The 24,829-nt window shown below is 43.0% G+C and overlaps 1 protein-coding gene across 1 annotated transcript in view; it reads right to left on the reverse strand.

Annotated features, from left to right (window-relative positions):
• Positions 1–827: 827 nt before the first annotated feature.
• The window catches only part of RAD51C (RAD51 paralog C), a 128,864-nt gene continuing 104,862 nt past the window's right edge, over positions 828–24,829 (reverse strand). Inside the window, exons 8-9 of the mRNA XM_063456952.1 lie at positions 2,093–2,153; positions 828–1,169 (exon numbers count right to left, since the gene is read on the reverse strand). Of these exons, the coding sequence (XP_063313022.1) occupies positions 1,062–1,169; positions 2,093–2,153 (169 nt within the window). The 3' untranslated portion in view covers positions 828–1,061. The remainder of the gene's footprint in view (positions 1,170–2,092; positions 2,154–24,829) is intronic.

The following is a 24,829-nucleotide window of genomic DNA, read 5'->3' on the forward strand; positions in this document are numbered from 1 at the left end:
ATGCATCACACACATTTTATATACACAGGGAGGTTCCAGGTATCTAATGATATTTGGGGTTCCCAGTTATCAGCAGGAAAACGGTCCCTGCTGGTAAAAATATTGCATGATGGAATTAATCCATCATGGGTCCAAAAGGGTAGGACACCCATGATAGAGTAATGCCCTTAAAGAGTTAAGGGACATTACTACTAGTGATGTCCCGAACAGTTCGCCAGGAACCGTTCGCCGGCGAACATAGCTTGTTCGTGGCGAACGCGGCGGGCGAACATATGCGATGGTCGGTCCGCCCCCTATTCGTCATCATTGAGTAAACTTTGACCCTGTACCTCACAGTCAGCAGACACATTCCAGCCAATCAGCAGCAGACCCTCCCTCCCAGACCCTCCCACCTCCATGATGAATAGGGGGCGGACCGACCATCGCATATGTTCGCCCGCCGCGTTCGCCACGAACAAGCTATGTTCGCCGGCAAACTGTTCGGGACATCACTATTTACTACGAATATGTGAATATCTGAGCTAGTCCTACTTCCTCTGTATATTTTGTAGATTTCAGTAGCTGTTATTCTCAGTAGTTATGCATACAGATTATAACCCCATTATGAATATAAAAGGAGCCTTAATTGCTTAAAACGTTCACAATAAACATAGGATGAGACAAACATGTTCATTTAGCATATGTTCCGGTAAAAAAAACCTGTATATACAAGAGGAGCTACTGGTCAACACAATCCCAAGACCAATATTAAAACATATTTTAGTTTGTAAACAAAACAACTGTGCTATTCTTTATGACATTTGTTATCTAAGAAATATGAAAAAGTCTTAAATACTTAATCAAAATTTATTTGTAGTATATATTTACAAGTAGACAATTTTGTGTTCTAAAAAAGCAATGAAACAAGCATTTTGGAGGAGATTTTTCAAGACAGAAGCAGGTGTTCTTGTGGGGCAAAGTGCTAAATAAATAGAAATCATTATAGAAATCAAAACAAGGTTTTCTAAAAGTTTGCACTGTACCCCAGATAACCCCTGTATAGCTTGAAAAATTATCCCTTGTTAAGCTTCATCGTCTTCCTCAACACGTGGACGTTTCCTTGGGTTTTTTTCAATGTGTGATGAGTTTACTTCAGGTTCTGGAACAGCAATATCACGAAAACCTTGATGCTGTGGAAGGGACAATAATAAATGATCTATTGCTCAGAATGGTGGGCATAGATACCTGTGCTACAGGCACACACATAAATACATTCTCTGCAGAGTCAAACATATGCAAACATCTGCTTGACCATGCCAATGATTTGTCCATCATTAGTGAGGTTAAGCACTGATGCTGGGTAATAACATTGTCGGATATAACAAAAGTGCTTTTCTATACATACTATGGGTATGTCACTGAATATGCAAGTATATGACATGTTAACCTTTACAATTGGATCTGGTCCCTGGGCATGCTGGTGTAGCAAAATTCAGTACTCCTCACTGAAGACTTTGCATAGCACATATATCAAATGTCACTGAATTAGAGAAGAACAAACATTGATTTTGCTACCAAGTTCTGACATTTCCTTGGTTATAGTATCATACATAAATACAAGAAAAAAAAAATTGCATTAGGCCCAGTGTATTAAGAGAAAACCTAATGTCACAATTCTAAAACTTTACACTCTGTTCCCAATTTGTTTATGCATAACCAGAAAATTGTAAATGTTAACCGAAAATAGTAAATACACGAAGATTAAAGAGCAAGAGATTGTATTATTCTAAAATGTGGAATTCCATGGCCAATTCCTGGTTTAGCTTTTTACCTTGTGACTCTCTATTTACCTTGGGGGAAAAAAAAAAAGAATGAAAAAAATATATATTTAACATTAGATAGCATATCATTTTGGAAAACTACCAAAATGTTACGGTGCAATAGATGCTAAGCTTGGCACCACAAAAAATGCTTTGGAACCAAATTTCCCACAATGCTCCACAATCCTGGCTGAGTAGGTGTTGTCTCAAAACACTAACAACCATGGTGATACTCTTATTACCCAAACGAGAAATAAACAGCCGTATACATATGTGACTTAAGTCTGGCTTACCATGATCACGTAAGGGACTGTAGCAATTTTCTGACTTGGTGATTTATTCAATGTTGCAAACCTATATAACAAAAAGTAATGGTGTAATCTGTCATTATTTAACATGAAATATTGTTTATATATTATTTTCTAAAACATTACATTAGAATTATGGTTTAAAAAAGAAAATGTACTTGCATCCAGATTGTGGACTTTGAGACAGAATGTGTTGAGAGATAAAATTATGTTGGGTTTGGAGTACAGCCAAAGCAACTTTTTCTTAGTTGAACCTGATGTCTGCTGCTTATTTCCCTTTATGATTTACTCTTTTTCGTTCAGCTGATTGTATTTATTAAAGGCAAGAAAACCCTTACAATAATGTGGTCTATTTTCATGACATACTGCATGAATGATTTTATGAGCCCAGCTTTTTTATTATATATTAAGATCTTATGCCAGACTGTAAAAGCACAGTCTGGCATAAAATGTAAATGTCTGGGACCCCATGATACTGTGCAATCAAGCATGTTCGCAGTAATATACATGAACAGCATTATGGGAGGAATGCCAAGTGCACATTTGCATGCACAACATTTTGTGAAGAACATGACTTCTATATTTGTTTTAAGGTATTCAAAACACCAGAACTAATTAAAAACAAAACCATATAAAATAAACTGACTGATTCCCATATAGCAAAGGTCAGGGATGGCTATAAGGTAGATCCCCATCTGTTTTGCCACCACCCTTATGATACTCATAAAAAAGCAGAGGCATGTGACACTATAATAAATTCAGTAACCACAAAAAAAATATATTATACTACAGTGCGTACACCTACGTCAAACCGTTCCAACTCATATTTAGAAAACACAACACAATATATCTGGGCAAGCTATAATTTGTGCTTTTCTATTATAATTAGCATTATTTGGTCATATAAAAAAGGGTGTTGCTAGGTGGCCAAAAAAAAATAATAAAAAAAAATAATCAGTGGCTACAGCCTAAAGGTAAATTTGATAGATTTTTCCATATATACTAACTGAAGCTCTTCTAAAACCAGCCCTACACCATGTTCTATGTCCAATCCTAAACCCTAATGTGTTTTATAAATCACATTGTGACAAATATACAATATCTCACAGAAAGTGAGTACACCCCTCACATTTGTGTAAATATTTTACTATATCTTTTCATGTGACAACACTGAAGAAATGACACTCTGCTACAATGTAAAGTAGTAAGTGTACCAACATTTCCACTTAGGGGTGTACTCACTTTTGTTGCCAACAGTTTAGACATTAATGGCTGTGTGTTGCGTTATTTTGAGGGGACAGCAAATTTACACTTTTACACAGGCTGTACACTTACTACTTTACATTGTAGCATAGTGTCATTTCTTCAGTGTTGTCACATGAAAAGATATAGTAAAATATTTACAAAAATGTGAGGGGTGTACTCACTTTTGTAAGATACTGTATATATAAATTCCGACTGTTAAATAAACCTATATTTATAAACCCTACATCTGCTGTATTAACTTCAAGCCATGCTGTGTTAACTAACCCTGCAACCCACTATATTAAAATCCTCCACCCATAGCAATACCACACTGTGCTGTATAATTAAAAAATTATGCTAGCTGTACAGTACTAACAGTCTTAATTTTAATAATGACAGGAGGCGAGTATTTTGTCTAACTCTCTTTACTCAGTTCCAAAAGCAGCAACGAAAAGACAAATAGAATAAACCAATCAAACACAAGTAGGCAGTATATGAGGTACAGGAAATACAAGCACCTCCTATTTCTTGATGCATCAAACAACTAGAGGCTACAAAATAGTGCACAACAAAAGTCAAAACAGCGACTAATACAGTACTCATTGACCGTGCCATCGAAGTCCAAGACACGTGGAGAAGAACATTATATGTATCCCCTGAAGCAAATCAAACCGATAAAGAACGTGAAACAGACTTAGTCACTTATCTCCACCCAGCATCTCCTTCTCCTCTCCCCCAGATTCTCCTCTTCCTTTCTCCCCACAGCATCTCCTCCTCCTCTCCCCCAGCATCTCCTCCTCCTCCTCCTCTCCCCCAGCATCTCCTCCTCCCCCCCAGCATCTCCTCCTCCTCCTCCTCCTCCTCTCCCCCAGCATCTCCTCCTCCTCTCCCCCAGCATCTCCTCCTTCTCCTCCTCTCCCCCAGCATCTCCTCCTTCTCCTCCTCTCCCCCAGCATCTCCTCCTTCTCCTCCTCTCCCCCAGCATCTCCTCCTCATCCTCCTCTCCCCCAGCATCTCCTCCTCATCCTCCTCTCCCCAGCATCTCCTCCTCCTCCTCCTCTCCCCCAGCATCTCCTCCTCCTCCTCCTCTCCCCCAGCATCTCCTCCTCCTCCTCCTCTCCCCCAGCATCTCCTCCTCCTCCTCCTCTCCCCCAGCATCTCCTCCTCCTCCTCCTCTCCCCCAGCATCTCCTCCTCCTCCTCCTCTCCCCCAGCATCTCCTCCTCCTCTCCCCCAGCATCTCCTCCTCCTCCTCCTCTCCCCCAGCATCTCCTCCTCCTCCTCTCCCCCAGCATCTCCTCCTCCTCCTCCTCTCCCCCAGCATCTCCTCCTCCTCCTCCTCCTCCTCTCCCCAGCATCTCCTCCTCCTCCTCTCCCCCAGCATCTCCTCCTCCTCCTCTCCCCCAGCATCTCCTCCTCCTCCTCCTCTCCCCCAGCATCTCCTCCTCCTCCTCCTCTCCCCCAGCATCTCCTCCTCCTCCTCCTCTCCCCCAGCATCTCCTCCTCCTCCTCCTCTCCCCCAGCATCTCCTCCTCCTCCTCCTCTCCCCCAGCATCTCCTCCTCCTCCTCCTCTCCCCCAGCATCTCCTCCTCCTCCTCTCCCCCAGCATCTCCTCCTCCTCCTCCTCTCCCCCAGCATCTCCTCCTCCTCCTCCTCTCCCCCAGCATCTCCTCCTCCTCCTCCTCTCCCCCAGCATCTCCTCCTCCTCCTCCTCTCCCCCAGCATCTCCTCCTTCTCCTCCTCTCCCCCAGCATCTCCTCCTTCTCCTCCTCTCCCCCAGCATCTCCTCCTCCTCTCCCCCAGCATCTCCTCCTCCTCTCCCCCAGCATCTCCTCCTCCTCTCCCCCAGCATCTCCTCCTCCTCCTCCTCTCCCCCAGCATCTCCTCCTCCTCTCCCCCAGCATCTCCTCCTCCTCCTCCTCTCCCCCAGCATCTCCTCCTCCTCCTCCTCTCCCCCAGCATCTCCTCCTCCTCCTCCTCTCCCCCAGCATCTCCTCCTCCTCCTCCTCTCCCCCAGCATCTCCTCCTCCTCCTCCTCTCCCCCAGCATCTCCTCCTCCTCCTCTCCCCCAGCATCTCCTCCTCCTCCTCCTCTCCCCCAGCATCTCCTCCTCCTCCTCCTCTCCCCCAGCATCTCCTCCTCCTCCTCCTCTCCCCCAGCATCTCCTCCTCCTCCTCCTCTCCCCCAGCATCTCCTCCTCCTCCTCCTCTCCCCCAGCATCTCCTCCTCCTCCTCCTCTCCCCCAGCATCTCCTCCTCCTCCTCCTCTCCCCCAGCATCTCCTCCTCCTCCTCCTCTCCCCCAGCATCTCCTCCTCCTCCTCCTCTCCCCCAGCATCTCCTCCTCCTCCTCCTCTCCCCCAGCATCTCCTCCTCCTCCTCCTCTCCCCCAGCATCTCCTCCTCCTCTCCCCCAGCATCTCCTCCTCCTCTCCCCCAGCATCTCCTCCTCCTCCTCCTCTCCCCCAGCATCTCCTCCTCCTCCTCCTCTCCCCCAGCATCTCCTCCTCCTCCTCCTCTCCCCCAGCATCTCCTCCTCCTCCTCCTCTCCCCCAGCATCTCCTCCTCCTCCTCCTCTCCCCCAGCATCTCCTCCTCCTCCTCCTCTCCCCCAGCATCTCCTCCTCCTCCTCCTCTCCCCCAGCATCTCCTCCTCCTCCTCCTCTCCCCCAGCATCTCCTCCTCCTCCTCCTCTCCCCCAGCATCTCCTCCTCCTCCTCCTCTCCCCCAGCATCTCCTCCTCCTCCTCCTCTCCCCCAGCATCTCCTCCTCCTCCTCCTCTCCCCAGCATCTCCTCCTCCTCCTCCTCTCCCCCAGCATCTCCTCCTCCTCCTCCTCTCCCCCAGCATCTCCTCCTCCTCCTCCTCTCCCCCAGCATCTCCTCCTCCTCCTCCTCTCCCCCAGCATCTCCTCCTCCTCCTCCTCTCCCCCAGCATCTCCTCCTCCTCCTCCTCTCCCCCAGCATCTCCTCCTCCTCCTCCTCTCCCCCAGCATCTCCTCCTCCTCCTCTCCCCCAGCATCTCCTCCTCCTCCTCCTCTCCCCCAGCATCTCCTCCTCCTCCTCCTCTCCCCCAGCATCTCCTCCTCCTCCTCCTCTCCCCCAGCATCTCCTCCTCCTCCTCCTCTCCCCCAGCATCTCCTCCTCCTCCTCCTCTCCCCCAGCATCTCCTCCTCCTCCTCCTCTCCCCCAGCATCTCCTCCTCCTCCTCCTCTCCCCCAGCATCTCCTCCTCCTCCTCCTCTCCCCCAGCATCTCCTCCTCCTCCTCCTCTCCCCCAGCATCTCCTCCTCCTCCTCCTCTCCCCCAGCATCTCCTCCTCCTCCTCCTCTCCCCCAGCATCTCCTCCTCCTCCTCCTCTCCCCCAGCATCTCCTCCTCCTCCTCCTCTCCCCCAGCATCTCCTCCTCCTCCTCTCCCCCAGCATCTCCTCCTCCTCCTCTCCCCCAGCATCTCCTCCTCCTCCTCTCCCCCAGCATCTCCTCCTCCTCCTCTCCCCCAGCATCTCCTCCTCCTCCTCTCCCCCAGCATCTCCTCCTCCTCCTCTCCCCCAGCATCTCCTCCTCCTCCTCTCCCCCAGCATCTCCTCCTCCTCCTCTCCCCCAGCATCTCCTCCTCCTCCTCTCCCCCAGCATCTCCTCCTCCTCCTCTCCCCCAGCATCTCCTCCTCCTCCTCTCCCCCAGCATCTCCTCCTCCTCCTCTCCCCCAGCATCTCCTCCTCCTCCTCTCCCCCAGCATCTCCTCCTCCTCCTCTCCCCCAGCATCTCCTCCTCCTCCTCTCCCCCAGCATCTCCTCCTCCTCCTCTCCCCCAGCATCTCCTCCTCCTCCTCTCCCCCAGCATCTCCTCCTCCTCCTCTCCCCCAGCATCTCCTCCTCCTCCTCTCCCCCAGCATCTCCTCCTCCTCCTCTCCCCCAGCATCTCCTCCTCCTCCTCTCCCCCAGCATCTCCTCCTCCTCCTCTCCCCCAGCATCTCCTCCTCCTCCTCTCCCCCAGCATCTCCTCCTCCTCCTCTCCCCCAGCATCTCCTCCTCCTCCTCTCCCCCAGCATCTCCTCCTCCTCCTCTCCCCCAGCATCTCCTCCTCCTCCTCCTCTCCCCCAGCATCTCCTCCTCCTCCTCCTCTCCCCAGCATCTCCTCCTCCTCCTCCTCTCCCCAGCATCTCCTCCTCCTCCTCTCCCCAGCATCTCCTCCTCCTCCTCTCCCCAGCATCTCCTCCTCCTCCTCTCCCCCAGCATCTCCTCCTCCTCCTCTCCCCCAGCATCTCCTCCTCCTCCTCTCCCCCAGCATCTCCTCCTCCTCTCTCCCAGCTTCTCTCCACCCAGCATCTCCTCTTCTCTCCCCACAGCATTTTCCCTTCACTACCCCAGCATATCTCACCTCCCCCAGTATATCCCCCTCTCCCTCCCAGCACATAAATAATGTAAACATTTTATGGTGCGGGTGGGGGTTTGAAGTCCACCCGGGATCCCTACTTGGTGGATCCGATTCCTTCCCGCTGCTGTGAGAGGGTGTGGGCATGAGGGAGCACTGACTTACCTGCTGTTCCAGCACTGCTCCTTCCGCCGGGAAACAGAAAAAGACGCCAATCAGGCGGAGCCTAACTGAAGTAATTTCCTGTCTCCCGGCGGCATCAGCGGAGGGAGCAGTGCTGGAACAGCACGTAAGTCAGTGCTCCCTCGCAGACCTCCATTCCACCCACCCACCAGTGCCATCTTAACAACATTATGGGCCCCCGGGCAAAGCAATGCACTGGGGACCTGCCTACACACAACTCACAGGGATAAAAAAAATTAAAGTACAGTTAAAATTAGGCTTATATTTATTAGTATCTCCAACAAATGCAATACATACATAAAATACATACACACAGACTGCTGAACACATTCACACACCGTCTGTTGAATAGATACACACATCGACACACACAAAGACTGCTGAATATACACACAGTCCGCTGAATACATACACACAGTACCCTGCATACATGCACACAGTCCGCTGAATAGACAAACACACAAACAGATTGCTGAATACGTACACACAGTCCGCTGAATGCACACACACAGACTGCTGAATACACACACACACACACACACACACAGCACCACTCACACACACATACACTGTACCCCTCAATGCAGTATGTGTGTGTTTGTGTGCATGTATTCAGCAAACTGTGTGTAAGAAAGTCTGATACCCGCCCTCCCCTAAACCACCCACCCCATGCTCATTATTACATTTATAGATTGTCTGTCACACCCAAATTTTAGATAAGTAAAAATAACAGGTGTACACACTGCCTCTTATTAGTACACTCCTGTACTTTCTTAACCCATAAAACTTAAAAGATCACTATAGGGTCAGGAACACAAACATGTATTCCTGATCCTATAGTGTTAAAACCACCATCTAGCCCCCCTGGGCCCCTCATGCCTCCATAAATATAGTCAAAATCTTACTGTATTCAAGCCAGACGCTGTAACTCTGCATGCTGTTTGCCTAAAAAAAAAAAGCAGTCTGCTGACATCAGAAGTGGTGGCCTGATCCAATCACAGTGCTTCCCCATAGGATTGGCTGAGACTGACAAAGAGGCAGATCAGGGGCAGAGCCAGCATGATTCAAACACAGCCCTGGCCAATGAGCATCTCCTCATAGAGATGAATTGAATCAATGAATCTCTATGAGGAAAGTTCAGTGTCTGCAAGCAGAGGGAGGAGATACTGAATGTTTGGATGCAGTTTAGGCAGCCATGACCCAGGAAGGATCTCTAACAGCCATCTGAGGAGTGGCCAGTGAAGTTATTACTAGGCTGTAATGTAAACACTGCATTGTCTCTGAAAAGACAGTGTTTACAGCAGGATTTCAATATCCCAATCAACAACCCCAACTGCACTCATGCCTTTGGCCTCACGCAATGGTCCAAATTAGTAACCCATCTTTATCTCGCCTTCACCAATCTCTGTACCGCCTCTAATCTCTCCAATATTCTTTTTCCTCTATCTGACCACGATCTGCTGATTTATGACAGCGGCATACCCAAGACCCAACTGACACCACCGTCTGGACATCAATCTCACAGAAACATCCAATGTCTTGACATAGAGCATTCTCCACTAATCTCCGAACTCTCATTTTATCTATCTGAAACCTCATGGCACCTCCTACATTTAAATGCAGCCAGCAACCCCAACAACAACCTTGGCATCCTTCAAACCCAGGTGAGTGAACCAGTTGTGAACCAGGAGCTAAATAAAATATAAAGCCTTCAGTCATGCAGTAAAATTTACTTCAAATATGGTTCATTAAAGTGGCATTATATAATTAAAAGTGTTCTTGCTCTCTCCGTATTACACGGGAATCAGGGTTAATAGTGAAATAAGGTCAACATATGACCCAGGGGCTTTTCGGGATCCGACTTGGGGCAGTAGCATTTGTCAGCACCCTCTTAGCAACACCCCTGCATTTAAAATGGATTATAAACTGGCCAATATTCCCAGCGATCATGGCAAAATATCATATATCAATAGCTATCCACGTGTATCTCTCTGTGGTGACACACACATGCACACTTCTACACAAAGGCAAGAAAAAAAAGCACACTAGTACAGTAAAAAATCTAAAATTGGTATGGTAAAAATGAAGGTATAAGTTTAGGCTATTTTCAGAGGAAATTAATACAATTAGCTATTTGGCAATGTATAAAACCACAAGAAAAATAACACATACATTGCAACACTGCTTACAAACCATGTAAACTTGAATTGTCCATATGCTCTTTAAATTATGTGTTTAACCTTCAAAGTCTCTAAAGAAATATAATACATGCAGTTTTCAACAAATCAAATTAACAGCTGACAAGAACTGTACATAAGATATTGTGTTTAATCAGTAATTTTTAAATGAGACAACATACAGAATTGCAGTTTAAAAACTCAGAGGAGCTTCATTAACACAGCATTAGATGGCTTTTATGGAAATCTTGCTTACATCGTCAACTTGTGCATTTATATTTAGATCAATATAGAAACACATGCAAACCAAGTATTGTTAATCATACTTTATTATGGACACTTTGGCTTTCTCTACTCATCAGCTTTTTTTGAGTGCAGTTGCAGATGTCTGATACATGTGACTAAAATCAGTGGGACCAGTCATGGTTTAAAAGAGAGAGAGAGAGATGCAGCAATGCTAGAAAATATATTTTTCCCCCCTTAAAATAGTTAAGGTTAGAACAGCAAATGTTAATGTTCGATAATAACATTGATATCCCAAGCAAAATTGCTCATATAAATGATGAATGATAGTATTAATAATCCAGGCAAAACCGATGCCATGCCGATATCTAGTAACTAGCTCTAATATTCCAATATGTCTCTGTTTTTGATAATAAATTAAACGCACCTGCCCATCTCTTTAAGTTAACACATTTCTAAATGCCCTGAACAAAAGTAAGGAAAACTTGTCTCCACTACATGCTTAAAAGTGCCCGGCTACAAGTGTCACAGTTATATGGTCCAACACAGAGAATATAAACTGACTAGAGAGGGACAGAGAAAGGTAAGCACATTTACAAGTACTTAGAGTTGCCGTTATTAACGAGCGTAATAGAATTTTAGATATGAATGTCATAAACAAGCTCTAGGGGAGCCAGATAACAATAACTAAATACCTAAAGCCAAAGCCAGGTCAATGAAGCCAAAAATACAGAATAGTCAGGTAATAGTCATAGCCGATTCAGATACCACATGGACAATAAATAGAAATCAAAGCACTCTTGGGACACTAAGGAACCACAACAAGGCACTTAAAAAGGTGTGGTATTAGCCTAAATGACTTCATGACGTTGGCACATGTGTGCTGCATTATTGAAATAGATATGCACTCAGTAGCGGGTTGGCATCAGAGAGTCCCAAGGATCAAGCAGGGAGTGAAGGAATGGTGGTCCGCTAAGAAGAGCTAACACCAGGGATTCTTGTTTGTTTCTGTTAATATCAGAAATATTTTCTTGAACTTTCTCTCTGAATTCCCTAGTGGTTTATTTATTTTCAGTTCTTTTTTCATAATAGGTTAAAGTAAGTTCATTGTTGGGTGTAGATATAACCATGGCTGTGGAGAATGTACTTACGTAAAATTAGCCTATTTGTTTAACCCCTTAAGGACACATGACATGTGTGACATGTCATGATTCCCTTTTATTCCAGAAATTTGGTCCTTAAGGGGTTAAATAGTTTTTTTTCTGTTATATAGTGGACATCAGGGCTACTTGGGCCTTGGTTTCTACCTGTGTTTACAGAGGACATTGGTTTATTTGCTAGTACACAAACCTTTTTCTTTGCGATGGCAATAGCCTCATATTTCGTAATAGGGAAATATAGGGATGAGTAAACATAATATTACAACAACTCTTAAGAATTGATAGTTCCCCTTTAAACAAAAACTGGCATTTGTTAGTCCATGTTTACATACACTTAATTTGTGTACAATAATTGGAAATTACTTACATTAAAACAATCCAGTTTGGGCGCGGGGTCTGACAGCCGAGCTGGCCAAACAAACTTGCAGAGAGCTCTGGCACAGCTAAGCCTAAAAGCAATGAAAACTCGTCATAATCGTGTTTTTTACAGACCAACATAACAGAGGCTCATTGCTGCATCGAGTGGGAAATTGTGGACACCAAAAAAGTGACTGTCAAGATCTGCCAAACTCCATACCTAAGGCCTAGCATGACAGGCGGCCTGATGGCTGGGAGAAACAGACGATCTTCCAACACTGGAACCAAACCGAGCAGCAACTCTACCAACACCCCGCATTCCCCCCTCTGGACCGGTGGGGGTGATCCCGGGTCCAGTTGGAAAAACCCTCAGACCTACAGCAGGGGAGTACCCGGCCGGAACAAAGCTTGCATACAGACTGCTGACTTACTGAAAAAGCTCTAGGTAGCCATAACTGGCTCTGATTTATACTAACTTTATGTTATAGGCCAGGCTTCTGAGCTCCTGTCTCCTTGTTTTTTTTTTTATTTCCTATTTGATTTTTCTCTTTTTCCTAGCTATCATTGTGCACAGAATGGCAGTAGGGCGGACATATAGCTCCAATATTAACCGACATTGAATAGACATAGCCTGTTCTCATCCTGCATTATCTATAATGCTCAACTCTCCAGCTCTCCAGGCATAACATGTTTCATGTATATCGGAACTTTAACTAAAACATATATGTATAGCTCATTGTCGACACACGTCTTGGCCACAATACAGGATAACTTTACTATATGGTTTCAAACAGAGGCGAGGGTGGCTTACTTGATCGTTCTCTGAAGGCTACCATAACGCTGCTCAGTAAATGCACCTCTAGACATGCGCCCTATTATTTTGAAGTTAACCCCCCGTGCTGAGGCCTGCATAGCATAGCACTACTTTCCCAAGCTCTAAGGGTCACCGGCCTGGGGCATCCCTAGGGATTTACTCCTGTCTCCAACTGCTAATTACTACTCTTATAAAATGTGCTGTTTTGATCTGCCATGAAAAGGTTATGTTATTGAAACGCTCGCATCGGCACTAAAAGTTGAAGCATGTTATTACCATTACTGTTTGACTATTATAAATTAGCATGACTTTTATTACTAATCACACTTGCTTATCTTCTGGCATTCATACCACCAACCTGTTAACGTATAAAATAGTGCAGCTCAAGTGACATTTTAAGCAAAGCTTTGTCTCGTAGGTTGCACACTCCTGCCGAAATGTCTATATATATATGTTTATGTAATGCCTATAATCATACAAAATATACAAAGCAAGTCATTAACCCTGTTGTTATACCTTTTAAAAAAATGTGCATTTCCTGGCTAATCATGGCAGCATCACTTATGGGTTGCTCCGCCCCAATCAGGAACAGGACAGGAAAAAATCAATTAATCTGGACCAGACTGGGGTATAAAAGGTCACTCCTCCTTCCATCCCACAGTCTTTTTTCCTGTCCATTCAGGACAAACATGATATTTTATTTTGGGCCACCTTCCCATGTGTACCATGGGCTTCCAGATGAAGTTCAGCCTCTCTTCATCTGAAGAACTCAGTAAACAGCCTGCACAGGCAGGACTAACTGAGTTTAGTACAGATTAGCATCTGTACTATTATGGGAAAAAGTACAATGATTTTATCTGATGTGGGGTCGGCTGTTGCCTTAAAAATTCCCCTTATGGCATCATAATTCCCCTGATTTGAGGGCAGAGAATTGGGAGAAGCTAGGACCTGTTCCTGATAGGGGAGCCCAGAAAGATCTCAAGAGAATTCACCCAGAAAATATAGAGAAAAATCTAATAGATGTGCAAACTGCAACCAAGTGGCTCCTCCTGGGAATAATTTGTGCAGAGCTTGCATGGCGGAAGCAGCGAATGAATGGGAAAAGAAAAGTTCCCCACAGGCTGACTTAAAGAAATGGATATCAGAAGCAATTGCAGAAGGCTTCAAATCCTCAAGTAAGATGACTACTTCTAAGCGTCCCAGAGTGGAAAGTTATGTAGAATCGGAGGAAGAATCTGATATAATGGAACAATATTCAGAGGAAGAAGATGATGATGATAGTGCCTCAAAATCCCTGGATTCCAGGTCTGTGGATAAATTGGTTTATCTTATCAGAGAAACCTTAAGAATCCCTGAAGAGAGCATGGAAAGGAAGGAGTCTGACAAATATTTTGAAGATCTGAAGTCTAACAGACCCACTTTTCCAGTTCATTCGGCTATTAAGGAGGTCATACATGAAGAATGGAATAGACCTGAGAGAAAGGTTACTTTAAAATGTAAAACTCCCAGATTATATCCGTATGCACCTGAGGACTGCAAATCGTGGATTTCTGTTCCTAAAATTGATGCAGCAATCATTCATATGGCGAAAAGAACGACTCTTCCCATAGACTCAATGGCATATTTAAGAGAGCCAATGGAAAAGCGATTGGACGCTAACCTTATCAAGGCATACCTGGCCCTGGGATCAGAATTACATCCAGCCATTGCCCTAACCACCTTGTCCAGAGCTCTTAAAATATGGATTGATAATCTAGAAGAGGATATTACTAGAGGAGTCCGTAGAGAACACCTGATGGAGGGCCTTAAAGATTTAAAACTAGCCACAGAATTCTGTTCTAAGCTTCCCTGGATGTTACCAAGATGGTAGCAAAAAGTATGGCGCTGTCTGTAGCCTCTAGGAGAGCATTATGGCTTCACTCTTGGGGTGCAGATTACGCCTCTAAGGCCTCTCTATGTGCGCTCCCTTTTCAAGGTGACCTGCTGTTTGGTAAAATCCTGGAAGATCCAATCCATAAAGCAGCTAATGGGAGAAAGGCTTTTCTTCCACAAGGGAAAAGAAGATTTAGTGCATCTTACTGGAAGGATAAAAAATTCCGAGATCGATCCTTTCGAGATAGCAGAGCATACAGACCCGGAAGAGAATATTCCAGGAATTCTAACTGGAGAAGCTATCAGTCTACTACATCAAAACCGGTTAGAGGAAGAGGATCTAGACCAGCAAATAAAAACTTTGGAACGTTTGCTGGCCCAGCCAGATGTTATAGGAGGCAGACTTCGCTTCTTTTATCCGGTTTGGGCCAAAAGTATTCAAGATACTTAGGTTCTTTCTATCCTTATGCAAGGATACAAGATAGAATTCAAAGAATTCCCTTCTCAAAACACCTTTATCCGTTCAAGAGTTGCAAAAGGAAGAAAAGAAGTCGCTCTGAACTACATTATTTCACAACTTCTGCAGAACCAGGTCATAGAGAAAGTACCTTACGGAGAACGTTACAGAGGCCACTATTCTACGATTTTTTTTTGGCCCCAAAATCTCAGGGGAAATGGCGTCTAATTCTGGACCTAAAATGTCTGAATACATATTTGATACCAAGAACATTCAAGAACATTCAAGATGGAGTCTATTGCCACAATCATGCCCAATATAAGGACAGGGAACTGGATGACATCTATCGATCTCAAAGACACCTACTACCAGATACCTATTCACATCAGTCATCGCCGGTTTCTGAGGTTTTGGATTTCGGGGAATCACTACCAGTTCAAGGGACTTTCCTTCCTTTCCTTAAGTTTGGCCCCCAAAACGTTCTCGAAGATTCTAATTTCACTTGTGGCCTTTATAAGGACAAAGAACATCGAGCTTTATCATTATCTGGACAATTTTCTGATCATAGGTCCATCCAGTCAGATAGTGAATCTCCACACAAGTATAACCATCAAATACCTTCAAGAACATGGTTGGTTGATAAATCCCAAAAATAGTTAATTGGTGCCTTCCCAGAGGATGATATTCCTGGGAGCAAATATAGACTCAGTGAATGGCCTGGTTTCGCTGTCTACAGAAAGGAAAGAACGAATTGTGAAGAAAATCAGAAGCCTGCGTCAGAAATCCTACATCTCAGACTTTATGAGCCTATTAGGGTCTCTTACTTCCACGATAGGCCTAGTAAAATGGGCCCAGTGGAGGATGCGACCTATTCAGAGGCAGTTTCTCTTACAGTTCAAGGCAAAAACCGGCAATTGGGATCAGAAGATTCGTTTACTCCCGAGGATTTCGAAAGATCTGTATTGGTGGACAAAAGAAGAATACCTCTTTCGTGGCTTTCCCCTGGAAGAACCGGCTTGGATGACTATAACAACAGATGCCAGCCTCCTGGGATGGGGAGCACACTTGAACAACTCATGGATTCAAGGAACATGGTCACGGAAGGAGTCAAAACTTCATTCAAATTTGAGAGAAATGAGAGCGGTTCTCAGGGCATTAAAGGGGTTCCGTCCTCTCTTGAGGGATGCCTGGGTGAGAATACATACAGACAACAGAGCAGTTGCTTCTTACATAAATCATCAGGGAGGCACTCAAAGCTATTCTCTTCTGATGGAATTGTATCCGATAATGAGGTTTGCGCAACTCCATTTACAAGGCTTGAAAGCGGTTTATCTTCCAGGGCCAGAAAATTTATTGGCAGACTATCTCAGCAGAACAAGGATTCTCCAAGGAGAATGGAAACTGCACCCAGATTTATTTCACTTATTCACCCTACGGTGGGGAGTACCTCAGATCGACCTGATGGCATCATACAACAATACTCAGGTAAAAAGGTTTTACTCTCCACATGCGGATCATCGAGCAGAAGGACAGGATGCCCTGTCTCTTCCATGGAAATTCGATCTGGGGTACGCATTCCCTCCCCTACCAATGATTTACCGACTGCTGAGAAAGATATGGAAGGAGGGTCTCAAGGTAATTGCCATCATCCCAAATTGGCCTTGCAGATCTTGGTTTCCCCTCCTGAACAAAATGAGCCCGGAACCTCCTTGGCCTCTTCCTCACAGACCAGACATCTTGACTCAGGGACCGGCTGTTCATCCCAACCCCAGCCAGCTGAAATTGGGGGCATGGCTCTTGAAAATGAGAGACTACTAGCTCAAGGGATCTCAGAAGCTGTTGTTAATACTCTCCTTAAATCTAGAAAAGGATCAACTTCATCTTGCTACCATAAGATATGGGAAGTTTTTCGTTCCTGGTCTCAAGATAATAATGTAAATTTTCTTCAGCCATCTAACGTCAACATTCTAAATTTTCTTCATACAGGTCTGAAGAAAGGGCTGAGTTTTAGTACTCTGAAAGTCCAATCATCAGATTTATCTGCTCTCTGCAACAAGTCATAGGCATCAGATCCTCTAATTGCTAGATTTTTCAAAGCAACCATCGTATAAGACCTCTGAATAGGAATTACTCTCCTCCGTGGAATTTACTGATGGTACTGGAGGTATTGTCTAAAACCCCTTTGCTCCATTAGATGAGGTGGGTATTGTCTTACTAACATGATGTAGAATTATTAAAAATCTTTATTGTACTTGTATTGAATTATTGTACTAACTCCATTTTAACTTCATACCGTGACAAATCCTCCATTTTGTCCTCCTAACCTGACTTCTTCATTCCTCCATTTTGTCCTCATAACCTAACTTCTCCATTTTAAAACTACATTACATGACAGAATTTCCCAGCACATCTAATAATGGACAAAGACTGTATTTTCTATAAAGACATGACTAACTCAGGAACTGCTGACTTTCCCCTAACTCGCAACATAGTATAATTTGAAGGCCATGAGAACACAGTAGTAATGAAATGTTCTATTCATAAGAGACCTTGCACCTGGCCACGAGATCTGAGATCACTGACCGTGTAAAATGACGCTCCAGACCCCCTTGTCCCCACCCGTGTCCAAAAGAATACCACCTCTTGGTGGGTGGGCACGGGACTAACCACTTAGTTTTTGAGCCAATTAATTATACTGATAGGTGGACACTAATTCAGACACTTAACAATTAACCCAATTAATGATGTTTATTCACTAATATATTGATAATCAATGATGACGTAAAATGCCTCTTAAAAGGGCCTGCGCGCCCGCTTTGCTTCACTTGCCAATAAATTTTCTCGAAGTTATTTTAACCTGAACTCCGTGTGTCAGACTTAATTACTTCAGCGTATATACGCAATTCAATTTTCTTAATTTGGACAGGAACAGATAGACATTTAAACATTTTGGTTTACTGCTAAAAAGTACCATAACAAACATATAAGACCTTGTTTCTGGTGGCTATAACTACTGCAAAACGCATGTCTGAAATTCATGCATTTTCCTGCGATGAAAATCACTTTCAGGTGTTCCACGACAGGGTGATCCTGAGACCTAGAGAAGAGTTTCTGCCGAAAGTAGTCTCGAATTTCCACATCTTACAGGAAATTGTTATTCCTTCCTTTTATCCATCTCCTTCTTCTCCAGAGGAAGTGAAACTTCATCAAATGGATGTCAGACAGTGCCTACTCAAGTACGTAGACGTTTCTCATCAATTTCGGAAGTCTCAACAGCTGTTTGTTCTTCCGATAGATCCCAGAAGAGGGGAGGCAGCCTCTACTTCCACTTTGAGACGTTGGATCTCCAATACTATAATCAAGGCTTATCAGTTAAAAGACCTTACTCCTCCTAGTCAGATCAAGTCACACTCTACAAGGGCTTTAGCAACATCATGGGCAAATTGGGCAGAAGTTCCATCTGATGCCATCTGTAAGGCAGCTACATGGTCTTCTCCTCTAACTTTCATCAAACACTACAAACTGGATTTGGCATCTTCCTCTACGGCTTTTGGTAGAGGCGTTCTGTCCTCTGTGGAATCTAACTAAATTAAACTTTTTCAGCATCATCTGGTTTGGAGTATTTGTTATTTATGATTTTCCCACCCTATGGTGAAGCTTGGGTATTACCCATAAGTGATGCTGCCATGATTAGCCAGGAATAAAGAAAATTTTATCATACTTACCGTAATTTTATTTTCCTGGCTATTATTTATGGCAGTATCAGCAACCCCCCCCTTAAGATTATTTTAAGCTTTGGAACTCGACTGTGGGATGGAAGGAGGAGGGACCTTTTATACCCCAGTCTGGTCCAGATTAATTGATTTTTTCCTGTCCTGTTCCTGATTGGGGCGGAGCTACCCATAAGTGATGCTGCCATGAATAATAGCCAGGAAAAGAAAATTACGGTAAGTATGATAACATTTTCTGTAGTCTTTCTCATTGCCCTACTACATGTAAGCTATCTATTGTGAATCTATTGTCATTGGCTGTTGGGGCATGACAAAATTGTGTGTATTTTTTCTGCACTACAAAAATAAAGAATAAAAAAAATCAAAAAAATCCAGTTAGCTACTTAGTTAAAGGGAAACTCCAGTGCCAGGAAAACAATCCGTTCTCCTGGCACTTCAGGTCCCCTCTTCCTCTCACCTCCTTTTGCTGAAAGGGTGAAAACCCCTTCAGTCACTTACCTGAGACCCCCGCCGGTGGTTTCGGGTTGCCGCCGCCTCTCCTCCTCTGCATTACGGCACCCGGTGGGCAAGACTGATCCCGCGGGCCGGGGAGACCTAATGCGCTGCCGCGCATGCGCATTAAAGCTCCCCATAGGAAAGCATTGAAAATGCTTTTCAATGCTTTCCTATGGGGAATTGAGCGACGCTGTAGGTCCTCACACAGCATGAGGACGTCCAGCGACGCTCTAGCACAGAAAATCTGTGCTAGAGACATGGAAGTGCCCTCTAGTGGCTGTCTAGTAGACACCCACTAGAGGTGGAGTTAACCCTGCAAGGTAATTATTGCAGTTTATAAAAAACTGCAATTATTACACTTGCAGGGTTAAGGGTAGTGGGAGTTGGCACCCAGACCACTGCAATAAGCAGAAGTGGTCTGGTTGCCTGGAGTGTCTCTTTAATGCAATACAGTAATTTAATTCATAGAAACATAGAATGTGACGGCAGATAAGAACCATTCGGCCCATCTAGTCTGCCCAGTTTTCTAAATACTTTCATTAGTCCCTGGTATTATCTTATAGTTAGGATAGCCTTATGCCTATCCCACGCATGCTTAAACTCCTTTACTGTGTTAACCTCTACCACTTCAGCTGGAAGGCTATTCCATGCATCCACTACCCTCTCAGTAAAGTAATACTTCCTGATATTATTTTTAAACCTTTGTCCCTCTAATTTAAGACTATGTCCTCTGGTTGTGGTAGTTTTTCTTCTTTTAAATATAGTCTCCTCCTTTACTGTGTTGATTCCCTTTATGTATTTAAATGTTTCTATCATATCCCCCCTGTCTCGTCTTTCCTCCAAGCTATTCATGTTAAGATCCTTTAACCTTTCCTGGTAAGTTTTATCCTGCAATCCATGAACCAGTTTAGTAGCCCTTCTTTGAACTCTCTCTAAGGTATCAATATCCTTCTGAAGATATGGTCTCCAGTACTGTGTACAGTACTCCAAGTGAGGTCTCACCAGTGTTCTGTACAATGGCATGAGCACTTCCCTCTTTCTACTGCTAATACCTCTCCCTATACAACCAAGCATTCTGCTAGCATTTCCTGCTGCTCTATTACATTGTCTGCCTACCTTTAAGTCCTCAGAAATAATCACCCCTAAATCCCTTTCCTCAGATGTTGAGGTTAGGACTCTATCAAATATTCTGTACTCTGCCCTTGGGTTTTTACGTCCAAGATGCATTATCTTGCACTTATCCACATTAAATGTCAGTTGCCACAACTCTGACCATTTTTCTAGTTTACCTAAATCATTTGCCATTTGGCTTATCCCTCCTGGAACATCAACCCTGTCACATATCACAGAGGCGTCATGACGTGCGGACGTGCTGAGGCGTGCTGAAGCCGACGGCGTGATGACGGAAGAGGAGGGGCGGCCCGCCGAGAAGCATTATGTTTTTTCTTTCTCTCTCATATCGTATGCCATCAAACTGAAAGGGGGCACCTAGAACTGCAGTAATTTGAAATTTACCGGTGGCAGTTCGACCTTCTGCAGCCCTGAATTAGTAGTGGGGCTGCCAGTTTTTTAGCCACGATGGATTCCAGGACTCTCGTGTCCCAGCTCCTTATGAACAGCCACGCTGAAAATTGATACGTGACAGTCGGATTTCCAGCGACGCTTCAGTGTGGTAATATATGTCAGCCGCTGTGCTGTTTCAATCTGCTGTTTCAATCTAATTCAACCTGTAGCTGCAGAAATACAAATCAGCCGCTGTGCTGTAGGAGCTGTGCTGTTATAATCTGAGGTTGCAGTTTATTTTACTTTTGGATGGCAAAACGGCCCGAAATATTTTTTGTACAAAGTTAACAAAGTCGTCGGTTGACATAAAACGCTGACATACAACGCTGCAGTTGGAATAACTAGAGGGAAAAAAAAACACCTCAACTCTCTCTTAATGCTTCCTAAGATAGGGGACATAATCTGGTTATAGTGTACAATTTGCTCTAATTCCTGTTGGATACAAGTATAGAGCAGTATATGTGCCTGGAGAACGAAATTAAACTAAAAGTTATTTATATATATTTTTTTCCTTCCCTTCTGTGAATTAATACTCATTTATCATACATTTAGCCCGGTTATCTACATCAAGTGGGGGATATACTTTGTCAAAGTCAGCTTACATATTTTTTTTATTAAAGTCAGCCTACCTATCACTGGAGTGACTGCAATTCAGGTGATTCCATACTATGGCTGCTAAAAAGTCACAAGAATCAAAATCCTCTATGAGGAAAGAGAAAAAAGATACATCTCAGGACAAATCTTTGTCAACGTATTTCTCTCCTCAACACAAAAATCTCAAACAGAAGATGAATGACACTGATGTCAGCTTGGAAAGCCTTGATTCAGAGGCCAATAAGGAGCCCTTAACAATTACTTTTCTATGCTCTACCCTAAAGGACAATTTGCAACAGATAAAAGTGGAACTCGCTGCAACTGCCGCAGAAATAAAATCAGAAATAAAACAAGAAATAAATGTACTCGCGGCAAAAAAAGATAAATTTGAAGATCAAATTAAAGATTTGGAATTTACTGTAAAAAATCTAGCAGAAGACTGCCAAAAGGCTCATCATAAGATCGCAGATCTGGAGCTCAAATTGAATGATCTTGAAGACCGATCCAGACGTAAAAATTTGCACTTTAGGAATATCGCAGAAAAGGGAAGAACGGAAGACTTAAGACAAACCTTGATGGAATATTTTTCAGCTCTGGGTGTGGAGAACAATTCACACAATCAGTCTATAGAAAGGTGCCATCGACTATTTAAACCCCAATCCATTCAGAACGATGCTCCGCGAGATATCATTGTATGTTTTAACACATATGACTTTAAAGAAAAAATTTGGAAAGCCGCAAGAGAGAATCAGTTAACCTCGGGTTGTTTCCAAAATGTAAAAGTATTTCAGGACCTATCGTTCGAGACGAGAACAAAAAGGAAAACGTTTAGCGCAGCTACCCAAGTTCTTAGACGACATGAAATAAAATATAGGTGGCTCTACCCTCTCAAAATAAGTCTGTCATACGAAGGGAAAAGAGAGCTATTTGAGTCCAATACTAAATTAATAGATTGGCTGAAAAGGAACAAATTGACTTTGTAAATAGAAGATCCAAGGGCTAAGGTTAGGGTTGGAAACCAGAATATATATATATATATATTTTTTTTTTCTCTCTCTCTTTCTCACGGTGCCCTTTGGGCAAGCGAACTGTCTACGGCTTTTGGGTGCAATGATTGTTAAGAATTATCAATAACCTCCTCCCATAGGGTAGATGGGTAAAAAATTTGAAAATCTTATATGTGTCAAGTCGCAAAGACATTTCTACCCCTAGAAGACCCTAATGAAATGGTCACTGTATAACAACAAGCGTTATTATAGGTTTTGAATATTGAGGGGATTATTGATAACTTGACAAATTCATGTGTGTTAGTAAATAACTGGTGTTCCACAGTCGAATTTAACTTAAAATGATACTACTTCACAGGAATGTTTGATTTTAAGATGGGAGTAAGGTTAAAAGGTAAAGAGGAAATAGAAAAAGTAAAGGTGCATAAAGAAAAATAATTGACAGGGTGGAAGAGGAATAAGATATTGAAGAAAGAAGGGGGAAGGAAAGCGAAAACTAGTTGTATATTTGGTCAAATTAATATTAAGATGGTTTTTTTTATACTTACACAAATTGACATTTTTTGTAATAGTAACTTGTTTATTGTCAGATTATATAAGTAACTACTTATTCTGTAGTTTAACACTACTGTAAAAGGATAGGCACGGGTATATTTAGTTTCACAGTGATAAAATGATATAATATAATATAACATAGGGACACATTGACAAAATGACATAACACAATATAATATAGTGACATATCTATTACGAAATATGATATGTTTGTATACTTCCACGAGGTTAATTAACACTTTTTGCTCACCCCGAATAGCCTCAATAATAGAATAATAGCTTCACTAGCTTCAAAAATAGAATAATTTAAGAAATTGGTCACGGTTTAAATTCTGGGGACACGCAATTGTACATATTATGATACAAGTTCTGTTTGAAAGGTTTTTTTTTTTTTCTCCTCATCTACCTATCAGATATAGTTGACTTCGGCAGGGCTGTTCTCTGGGCCTATTGGCTGGCGTGCCCCTCTTGGTGTAGTGATACTACACTGTTTCCGTTGATCTCTATCACTACCAGAGATCTACGGTTAATTTTTTTTTTCTCCCTCTTTTTCTCTAGCTTTCGGCTGGATGAAGATGTTGGGTCCGTTTCGATCCAATTTTAACTTGTTTGTGTTTGGTGTAGTCTGGTTTTTTGTTGTGTTGTTTTTTTATATGTGCCTGTTTTTTCTCTTCTTAGAGCATATGAATTTTTTTTATAAATTCAGGACAACAAAAGAGATTAAAATTCCTGTCTATGGATACTGGGGGTTTAAATATAAGTATATTCGAATAACTCATTGATAAACAGAGATGCTAAAATTTTTATCTTTAAATGTCCAAGGGTTAAATACCAATAAAAAAAGGAGCAGATTATATGATACTCTTGGGGAACACAACATTCAAGTGGCATTCTTACAGGAAACACATTGGCTGCAGGGTCTTAAGCAAAGATGGGGTGGGGACAAATTTATTAATATAGTCCATGCTTCCTTAAGAGACAAGAAAAAAAGAGGAGTCGCAGTTGTTTTCAATAGTAATATAGATTTGCAAATTGAATATATCGAATTGGACCCAGAAGCTAGATATATAATTATTGTCCTATACTTTAGTAAATGTTTATTTACCGAATGTCGACCCTATGACAACGTTTCTATCTATAATGGATAGAGTTGATAAAGTATCTAAGGGATATCTAATTATAGGTGGAGATTTTAATTGTGTGGCGAACCCTAAAATGGATAAGACATATACTCCTGATATTTCAATTGATAAAAGAACGGTCAAACAGTCTAAAAAATTTAATAACATCTGTAAACAATATAATTTACATGATATATGGAGACTATTACATCCACTGGAAAAAGACTACTCCCACCAATCGTGTGTGCATGGTTCATACTCACGTATTGATCTATGTTTATTAGACGCAAACTCGATACCCTTATGTAATTCAATTGAAATTAAAGAGAGTCTATGGTCTGATCATAGCCTCATTCTAATAGACTTTGGTAATAGATTTTCTAGGGTGCGTACTACTTGGAGACTGAATGATGCTCTTATCAATGATCCGAAGAATAAGGAAGAATTAACCCAATTATTAAAAATTTTTTGGTTAGAAAATAGTTCCTCTGATACATCGCCGGCAAATAACTGGTGTACACACAAATCAGTTATGCAAGGCTATTTAATTAAATTAGCCCATATAATGAGGTCTATGAAGGGTAAGACCCTATCTGATCTGTATATTGAGTTCTATAACTTGTCTGAGTTAAATAAACAAAATCCATCTGCAGAAATGAAAACTAAAATAAATGTTGTACAAAAACAAATTAATCTAAAAGTGGAAGAAAAAATTAAATTAAATATTCACAAACTAAGATTAAAAAACTATTATACTGGTAATAGAGCTAATAAAAATTTGT

This window comes from Pelobates fuscus, chromosome 1, assembly GCF_036172605.1.
Source record: "Pelobates fuscus isolate aPelFus1 chromosome 1, aPelFus1.pri, whole genome shotgun sequence".
Lineage (NCBI taxonomy): Eukaryota > Metazoa > Chordata > Amphibia > Anura > Pelobatidae > Pelobates > Pelobates fuscus.